Raw genomic sequence first — 9,387 nt, 5'->3', positions numbered from 1 at the left:
TCAAAGCTGAAGTTTGGATATAACAGAAAGCACCTGTTATTAATTAATGAAACATATATCTTCGTTACCATGTCCTTCAACTCTTCTAAGTTTGCAGACAAGGAAAATGCCTTGAAACAATCATTGGGATCAAATAAGTCCAATGTAATTAATGAAAATACTTTTAAAGTTTCCAAACAACAAGTCCAAAACACTCAACAACAAAAACAACAAGGTCTTAATCAACAACCAAGACGTAATAGAGTACCATTAGGTGGGAAAGATCAAAATAAAGCATTCCCAACTCTACAGAGATCCCAATCGAGTATTAGTGGTACTAAAAATGAAAAGATTTTACCAAAAATCAATTCAAGTATTAAGCAACAAAGACAAAAACAACCTTTTTTGCAAAAAGCACCTTTTTTACAAAAAGCAAATTCATCCTTAGGATTTTCCCATAGTCAAAATAATAACGTTATCAATGAAAGACGTTCTCAAATAAAGAAGGCTAATCCATTAAAGAATAATTTATTTAAATTTGAAGGAAATCAAACATCATCAGATGAATTGGTTAAAAAATCAAATTTACCAGCCTTACCAAAGATACAAAATCTTGAATCAACAATCACTTTCAACACTCAACGTCTTCATGCAAATAATATTATTAATCTTGATATTAATCAAAATAACGTGGATCCAGTTAAATCTAGTAAACCATTGATTGAAAAAAAATTTATTATTCCTCAACACTTAATTGATGATCCATTGAGTATTGAAATAACTCCAATCAAAGAAGATCCATTACCAGATAAACCATTCGATGTACCTCATTTCACTAATGATGATTTAGAAATTTTTTCCAAAGGTTATTCGAAATTAACTAAAGATAATACTTATGAACACCCTGATATCAAACAAAATGAAATTAAATTAAATTTTCAAGATATAAATCTTGATAAAGAATTAAAATTTGATGATAACGATGATATTAAATCGATTGATTTAAGCGATCAACCTCGTCCTGATAATGTTGGTTTGACTGTTGATGAACTAAATGATTTATTAGATTTTTAATGACCTCACTATTCTTATCGTACTGCTTTATACATGATACCGTCTATCGTTAATGATTACCCATATTTTCAATTCTCTGTGCTTTTCTTTTTTTTTTGCTTTCTGTCTCGGTCTTTTAGTCTTTAGCTCTTCAGTTTTGTATTCTGATGATAGCTTTGTATGTACAATATTTATTTTATTTACTTATGTAAGATCTACGTCGATTTTAAAAATGAAAGAAAAATATATTTACAAGTTTATTGAGTTGTGCATTCCGCTTGAGGACCTGCGCCGGTATCCTTACCGTATCTATAAGCATCATCATCATCATTATCATCATTACTTTGGTATTCAGGTAAATTTTTTTCTTGAACAATTGAAAAATCAGTAACCATATCAATATTAGCCTCTGAAGAACTATTCTCATCAATTCTTTGTTTATTTATATCATTTTTATTTAATAACTCATTTGGAAATAAATTCTTAACCTTAAAAATATCATTTTTTTCTAAAAACCAATTATCTTGAGGAAATTCAATTTCCATTTCAATATATAAGTCACCATTTTTATTTGATGATCCAAACCAACTTTTAGATTGATTTTTAATTGGCATACCTTCATTTTTCAATTTAATATAATCACCAGGTCTAATAACTTTACCTTTTGGAATTGGAACACTTATCACTCTTCCATCTAAATGTTTAACCATATTTTTAGTAAACCCACATAATGCATCAGCTAATGGGATCTTATATTTAGTATATAAGTCATCACCTTTTCTTTCGAAAACTGCATGTTCTTGACAATCATATGTTAATCTGACATCACCGGTTTCTTTACCAGGATATTCATCAGATTCATGCTCTAATACTATAGTATCAGTACTTGGTGACCCTTTTAATATCTCAAATTCAAGGATTTTAGTTTCTTCAATTGTCTTATCACCTTCACAAGTTTTACATTTATCTTTAGTACGATAAATCTTACCAGTTCCTTTACAAGATGTACAATCAGTGAAATCTTGTGTAACTAAACCTGGACCAACCCTACGGATCTTTCTAACGGTACCTTCACCATCACATCGTCCACATTTTTTATGAACTGCCTTCTTTTTAGCCCCAGTTCCTTGACAATGAGTACAAATGATGTTTCTGGTAGATGTAATTTTTATGGTCTTCCCATTGTACAAATCCTCTAAAGTGATTTTCACATCAAGTTGGGCATCCTCGGTACGATTGACTTTAGGAGCACCTTGAGGTTGGCCTCCAAAACCATCAAAAAAGTTGAAAAAATCTTCAGCGCCATATTCCTGGCCACTATTAAATGCTTCAAATGGATCACCAGAGAAATTAGGCACGCCTCCCGACCCATCTGTGGTTCCATAGAGGTCGTATTCCTCTCTTCTGCCTTCATCTATTAATACTTCGTATGCACTGGATATTTCTTTAAACTTGATTTCGGCCTCTTCTCTGTCTTCCTCTGATACTTTGTCAGGATGATACTTCAATGCTAACTTTCTGTAAGCCTTCTTGATCTCGGAGCTTGAAGCCTTGCTTTCCACTTGCAATACCTCATACAAATCTGGCATATTCAATTATTATTATGGTATAAGAGATGCTGGAGCGATGAACAGGATCTTCTAAAGATTTTTTTTTTTTTTTTGCCTCTTACATTTCTCATTCTCGATACTTCAACTTCCTGTATGTAAACAAAGTCGTTTAAAATGGTTTACTTCAGCTAACACGGCTATCATGCACCGTGTAGCCCAATAGGGGTGAATCCTATGGTGGAAGAAGCACGCGAATATGGTAACTGCCATAACCGGATTGATTTCAGGCATCTCGTCAGCGAGAAAGGGTTCAATGAGTGGTGAGTACTCAGAGCTCAAATTTTCGGGAGGATTTTAGTAGAATTGAGTCCACATTTTCATTCATTTACTTTTACTTGGTTGCAAAGCAGTAGTCATCATAATGAACACGCTCAGTAGCATTTCTGTAAAATAAGTTTTGAAACTCCTTTCTTTTTTTTTTTTATTTTTTTTTTTTTTTTTTTTGTTTTTTTTTTTCCTTTTTTTTTTTTTTTTTTTTTTTTTTGACATAAAAGCATATGCCTTACTTATATACTAACATGTACCTAGACAGGAAAAGACTAAATAATGAAGAGTAAATAGTCCAGAAACCCCCTTGAATCATACAGTTACACATGAGAAAAGTGGATCTTGTTCCAGAGGAACCATTTAGTTAAATATATATATTAGAGCGAAAATATAATAAGACACTAATTTTTCGCAGCCGTTCTTCGATTGCCGAAACTCTTGTACTTTTAAAAGTGTCAGGCGATGTTTAATCAAAATAACATCAGGAGATCATTGAATATATGAATTTCTCTGGTATAATTTGGTGACGAATAGTTGAAATATTGCTATATATTCTTGATAGGAGTGCAGTTTAAGTAGACATCACCTGGTATTGTCGGCGAATATATTTACCCTTCAGCCTGGTAAATTCTCTAATAACGCAGTTGCAGACTTATTCCTCATAGAGGATGAAATATTTAGGCGATTTTGCTATAAACAGAGCCTATCGAGGTTTTGGGGTAGAACTACGAACACTTCTCCTCTTTGTTTGCAAGACACAGTTTTTGATACCTTCTTTTTTATATCATGCATTTATTACGATAACTGGTGCCCGCCGGGGCAGCTTTAATATGTTTCATTACAGCCTATGCTTTATTATGATAAAACGTGTCAAAGTAGGCTTTGGTCCAAATGGAACTCATCCTGATAGAGAATATATCGCCATGAATTTTACTTCATGTTGCGTATAATGGTCCGTAACAAACTTTAGACTTTCTCTTAATTAAATTATTTTTTGAAACTAGATGTTGTTGAATGCGTATTTCGAAATTGATTATTAAGAAATGCAAAAATAAGATTTTTCATGATAATACAAATAGAACTTAACTATACTTGCAATATTACCCCATGTACTTAATTGAGTTGGAGGGTCGGTTTGTTATGCCGTTACTAGAAAATCGAATCTTCTTGCAGAACGAACACCCGACCTTGAGCTCAAGTGCCCTGAGTTTAAAAGAATGCTGTTTTAACTTCAAGCGAAACATGAAAAGTTTTGATATGTTTCCGAATCTTTTTCCACTCACCTCCGGGCACGAGCAGAATTCAGTGAGATTTTAGTCTCCTCAACTATTCCTTTTTTTTTTTTTTACCATAGTGAATATAACTGTCTTTATTGTGAAAAAATAAAGCCTTTTTTTTTTTTGACGTAAAAGAATATATATTTAATAACTATTTACTAATATATACCTAGAGTGGGAAAGACTGTGCTTAGTCAAGAAAACCCATGTTGAATTAAGTGATGTGATAGAAAAAGCCTCCCGCTAGAGTATCACTTCAAAGCCGAGCTGAAATGTGACCTGGTGTGGTTCCAGATTTTGGGTAATGTACGAATGTAAATGGTGTAGTGGCCGAGTGGTTAAGGCGTCGGGTGCAGGTCCCGATGGGTTTTACCCGCGCAGGTTCAAGTCCTGTCTGCACCGGTATAATTTTTTTTGCCAATTCAAACCTTTGATACCACTTCATTCTCGAGGAACCAAGGAGTTAAGCGTTGTTGGAGTCCAGGGGGTTTAGACTATTGAATAACACTGCGATCTTTTTATTGTACAAAAGGTGGGGACGCACCAGAACGATCGCCAATCGGATTGAGCCAGGCCAGACCAATACTCACCAATTGGAAGAGCGGCCGATTATGATTGCGCATCATTAACCGTGAAGAAACAATTGCTCGACCCAGTATGCAATTACACAGTGCCACGTTGAAATGAATATTTGCTTTGTTGGTTGTTTGGCTTTGAGCAAAGCAATTGCTGCTTTGTCGATGGGAGTCTTTTTTTTGGGGGGGTAGACTCCGAGTCCGAAATCTCTCCTCACAGAAAAGTATAAAATGGTCAGAAAGGTAGCAGTCTCCCCTTCACTTATTCTGGCAGTAATACCAATACCTACTATCAAAATGACTGATTCATTCCCGGTTGACGTTCAATTACCATATTTATCTATCGACAACGAAAGTCAAGGACCAAGCAAGCTTGACTTGAAGAAAGAATTGTCCGGTAAGAAAGTTGTTGTTGTCGGAAACATTGGGTCGTTTACACCACCATGTCTGAATGATCACATCAACAAATTCGTTGATAATGCATCCAAGTTTAAATCCAAGGGAGTTGATAGAATTATTAGTCTCAATATTAATGATCCTTTTGTTAACAATGCCTGGGGTAAGAGTTTGGGAGTCAAGGACGACTACATTGTGTTTGCACAAGACCCCAATGCTCAATTATCGCAAGAATTGGGTGATAACTACGTTGCTGACATGAGTGATAACGGATTAGGCCAAAGAACCAACCGTTATGTCGCTCTTTTGGATAACGGTGAGGTCAAGTACTTGGCCGCAGAAGACCACGGTGCCACCACCGACATTTCCTCTGCCCAAAACATCTTGAACAGATTGTAAGTGCTTACATAGTTTAATGAGAGAAATGATTATCTAGTATAAAAGTAGTATAAATGTAGTGAAAGGTGAAGGTGACTGCAAAATGAAGTGATTGCAAAAAGCCTCCGGGTAAGCAACGACGTGTGCGTATCAAAATGTGAGGAAAGAAAAAACAACACGATAACAAAAAAAAAAAGAACAACTCGGACAACTCGATTATCGATACAATTGAGACAATCCTTGCTCTTTTTTCTTTATTGGAATCTTGTTTTTCAACTTCATCAAAGTAGTATACTTTTTATATTGGTACAATGGTATGTTACATTGGTTTTCCCATTGGGTTTTGGATAGAGAAGCCAATTGATTGATTGATTGAAAGCCCCCCTATGGTTTGACGGTTTTCTATTTGGCGTTTTAGTCTGTTTTTTTTTTTCCAAGTTTTTCAAATACTAATACTTTAATAGTCTAGATCCGGGTATGTCTTTTTTTTATTATTATTTATTTATTTCAAGGTGGGAATGCATACTAACGAAAGGTTGTAGTGTTGCCGTCGCTGACGAATCTTTAACTGCCTTCAATGATTTAAAATTGGGGAAGAAATTCAAATTTGTTATTTTCAAATTAAACGATTCTAAAACCGAAATTGTTGTTGAAGAAACTTCAACTGATAGTGATTATGATACTTTCTTGAGTAAATTACCAGAAGCTGACTGTAAATACGCCATTTACGATTTTGAATATGAAATTGGTAGTGGTGAAGGTAAAAGATCAAGAATTGTTTTCTACACCTGGTCTCCTGATAATGCTCCAGTTAGATCTAAAATGGTTTACGCTGCTTCTAAAGATGCTTTAAGAAGAGCCCTTAACGGTGTTGCTGCTGACATCCAAGGTACTGATTTCTCGGAAGTTGCTTACGATACCGTTTTAGAAAAAGTTTCCAGAGGTCCTGGTCTCCACTAGGCTGATTGACCTATTTATATTCTTTCTCCAAAAAATTACTTACACTTTATAAATGTGATATTCATGTCTGCCAATGTTGTAATTTGTAAATCTAATGATCTACTGATTTTTTTTTTTTTTTTTTTTTTTTGTTCTTTCAACTCCTTCCTCACCTTAATTCATCTTTTGGGAAGTTTCTTCAATACCTTGCATGTTCTTCACTTACTCTGTTATACTTGTTATCCAGTGTAGAAGCCACCACTTTGTTAAGTTGTATTTTGGGCTGTTGATTTTTTTTTTCCTTTCTTTTTTAGCTTTTCCACATACTTTTTTCTATCTTTTTTTGTATCTTTTGCTAAGGCACTGTAATTTTTTCAAAAATTTTTTTCTTCTTTCAATGATTCTATCATTAAAACTTGTGACTTAGTTTTCCATAATTATCTTTTATACCTTGAAAGATTAACAATTGAATAACTACAAGACTACCGTCCCATCCCACAACTCTAGTCTGTTTTCCTTCCTATCGTTTCAATAGAATAGTGTGTTTAGCAGAAATCAAAAGTGAAAAATTAAAACCCAAAACCCTATTCCCCTACGGTGTGTGTCTTCTTGCTTTCGCCCAAAAGTTTAACTACTGAATTCGAAAACTAGACCCATTCGGATAAGTTTTTCTCGTTGACTGTGGTGACAAAGAGGAAGTCAACCGGTTGAAATATATCTTGTCTACTCTTAATTCCCCCTTGATACTTACTGGGGTTATTATAAAATCAAAAGTTGAACTCTGATCTCCTTACCGAAGAAACTTTACCTCTCTATTGTTTCAAAAGTTTCAGATTTCAAATTTCCTCTGTCTTCCCTCCTCTGCTTTTTGTTTTTTCTAGGAGTAATTTGGGAATCGAGCAGACAACTTCACAAACAACAAAAAAAAATTAATAAAAACTTTTATGAAATATAAGGTTTTCAATAGATAAAAATTTTAAAAAAGAAAGAATACTTTGTTCAAATATAAATTGCAGGAGTCAACTTTCACCTTTGATTTCATCAAGCCATGGCTCCAGTTAAGCTTCCAAGAGCTACTCTAGAGCAAAAAATACAAATTCTAGATCATTATCATCGTTCAAATCGGCCTCAGCTGGAAACTGTTGATCATTTTAGAAATGAGATTTCAATATCGACGTCTTCATTCAGTGAATGGTTGAAAAATGAAGACGAATTAAGAGATCGTTTAAATCAAGCTGGTGCATCATCATTTTCTAAAAATAGTCGAAGAAAAGTTAAATTTAAATATGAAAAAATCAACCATGCAATGGATATGTTAGTGAAACAGAAACTAGAAAGACATGAACCAATTAATGAACCTATCTTGAGAGAACATTGGTCAATATACGCTCATCAATTTGGTGTTGAAGATCCAAAAAGATTGGCTGGTTTTAGTCATGGTTGGCTTTCTCAATTTAAGAAAAGACATGGTCTTAATAAAAAAAGACTAGTTGGTGATGGTTCAAGCTTAAATGGTACTACTTCTCCAACTCCGTCAGGTTCCTCCACTAGTCTTGCTCTTTCAAATGAAGATAGTCCAAGTCAAGGTTTGGTGGGCGTTGGTATCAATACGGTAAATGTAATAGATGGTCCTCCTCCTACCACTACAACCCATGATTCTACTAATGCAAATACTTATGATTTTGGTAGAAATAATTCCAATACGTCGAATAATTCACATAATTCAAATAATAATTCTCAAAATTCTTCTAATGATAATAACGATAAACACCAATTGACCCATAGAATAACTAGATCTGGTAGATCTTCCAAGATTAATAATGTTAATAATTCTCGTACTCATGATTTCAACTCTTCAAATTTAAATAATGCTTCACCCAATACTTTTGATTTAATGAATCCTCAACAATCAACATCTACTCCTTCAAATACTTCAAATGCTAATTCCTCGACAAATGGTAATAGCGTCATGAATACTTCCGGTAATCAATTCCGCCCTCAGGAAGGTCTTAGTTTCAATGGTCCATCTCATTTAAATTTTTCAAATTATGGATTATATCAACCACTGCCTCAAAGATCACCAAGTCAACCTCCTAATACTTCCCAGCATCAATCACTGCAGTCCCAACAAAGCCCGTTCGGTAATACTGATGTCACTGCTACAGGGTCAGGCTCAACTGCGTACCAACAACAATTAAGAGCTCATTACGAAAAACAAAAACATCAATATGAACAACAACAAGCTGCTCAACAAAAAGCTGAACAAGTTCAAGCTCAACAAGCTGCTCAAGTCCAGGCTGCGAAAGCACAAGCTCAGGCCCAGGCCCAGGCCCAGGCTCAAGCTCAGGCTCAGGCTCAAGCTCAAGCTCAGGCAGTCCAAGCTGCCCAAGTCCAAGCTGCTCAGGCTCAGGCTCAAGCTCAGGCTCAGGCTCAAGCTCAGGCTCAAGCTCAAGCTCAAGTTCAAGCTCAGAATCAGCGTCAAGCTCTAGCTCAGCAAGATTCTCTGCAATCTCTGCGTCAAAATCAAAGGCATACTAGGTCGGTTACCAGGAACAACATGGCAAGAACTTCAACCTCAAATTCAGGAGCCTCGTCGGCATCCCAGACTAATAGTTCTGCTAACTTGGGCCAAGGGCTCGAATCTAGCTCCAGCATTAGTGCAAGTGATATTGAAAGATTTATATATATGTTTGCTGATAAATTTTTCCGGGATCATGAATATGAGTATCCTCAAACCATTAAAGTTTTCCAGGAGTTCAAGAATTCATTTTTCAATGAAAGAATCATTAATGTGAGGTCTGTTCAACAAATGCTTCAACAGCAGTCTTCAGTACCAAATAGACCAAATCACCAACATCAGGCACATCAACTGCACCTGCTGCACCAACTGCATCTGCATCTGCATCTGCAACA

At 35.1% G+C, this 9,387-nt stretch overlaps 6 protein-coding genes and 1 non-coding gene across 7 annotated transcripts; 5 read left to right on the top strand and 2 right to left on the bottom strand.

Annotated features, from left to right (window-relative positions):
• Positions 1-69: 69 nt before the first annotated feature.
• HYPBUDRAFT_6575 (uncharacterized protein) lies at positions 70-1,053 on the top strand (the record flags this gene model as incomplete). The annotated part of the gene is made up of 1 exon (XM_020223588.1): positions 70-1,053. The coding sequence occupies one exon, from the start codon at positions 70-72 to the stop codon at positions 1,051-1,053; it is 984 nt and encodes a 327-aa protein (XP_020076366.1).
• Positions 1,054-1,216: 163 nt separating this feature from the next.
• On the bottom strand, positions 1,217-3,065 carry HYPBUDRAFT_140071 (uncharacterized protein). The gene has a single exon (XM_020219737.1). It carries the CDS (start codon positions 2,619-2,621, stop codon positions 1,290-1,292), a length of 1,332 nt encoding a protein of 443 aa, XP_020076365.1. The 5' UTR covers positions 2,622-3,065; the 3' UTR covers positions 1,217-1,289.
• A 1,298-nt stretch (positions 3,066-4,363) lies between these two features.
• HYPBUDRAFT_153144 (uncharacterized protein) lies at positions 4,364-4,806 on the bottom strand. The gene has a single exon (XM_020221392.1). It carries the CDS (start codon positions 4,629-4,631, stop codon positions 4,443-4,445), a length of 189 nt encoding a protein of 62 aa, XP_020076364.1. The 5' UTR covers positions 4,632-4,806; the 3' UTR covers positions 4,364-4,442.
• Positions 4,507-4,588, top strand: HYPBUDRAFT_t106. The gene has a single exon. It is a non-coding gene; the product is annotated as a tRNA-Leu (tRNA).
• Positions 4,807-5,058: 252 nt separating the features above from the next.
• Positions 5,059-5,556, top strand: AHP1 (thioredoxin peroxidase; the record flags this gene model as incomplete). Its single annotated transcript, XM_020219736.1, has 1 exon — positions 5,059-5,556. The coding sequence occupies one exon, from the start codon at positions 5,059-5,061 to the stop codon at positions 5,554-5,556; it is 498 nt and encodes a 165-aa protein (XP_020076363.1).
• Positions 5,557-5,846: 290 nt separating this feature from the next.
• Positions 5,847-6,495, top strand: COF1 (cofilin; the record flags this gene model as incomplete). The annotated part of the gene is made up of 3 exons (XM_020220174.1): positions 5,847-5,849; positions 6,000-6,010; positions 6,078-6,495. The coding sequence occupies 3 exons, from the start codon at positions 5,847-5,849 to the stop codon at positions 6,493-6,495; spliced, it is 432 nt and encodes a 143-aa protein (XP_020076362.1).
• Positions 6,496-7,540: 1,045 nt separating this feature from the next.
• On the top strand, positions 7,541-9,274 carry HYPBUDRAFT_88700 (uncharacterized protein; the record flags this gene model as incomplete). Its single annotated transcript, XM_020223824.1, has 2 exons — positions 7,541-8,024; positions 9,063-9,274. Coding segments are annotated over 2 exons (696 nt in total), but the record flags the coding sequence as incomplete, so codon positions are not given.
• Between the last annotated feature and the right edge of the window lie 113 nt (positions 9,275-9,387).

The sequence above is a fragment of the Hyphopichia burtonii genome (genome assembly GCF_001661395.1).
Source record: "Hyphopichia burtonii NRRL Y-1933 unplaced genomic scaffold HYPBUscaffold_4, whole genome shotgun sequence".
NCBI lineage: Eukaryota > Fungi > Ascomycota > Pichiomycetes > Serinales > Debaryomycetaceae > Hyphopichia > Hyphopichia burtonii.
This window is presented reverse-complemented; position numbering and strand designations above follow the sequence as displayed.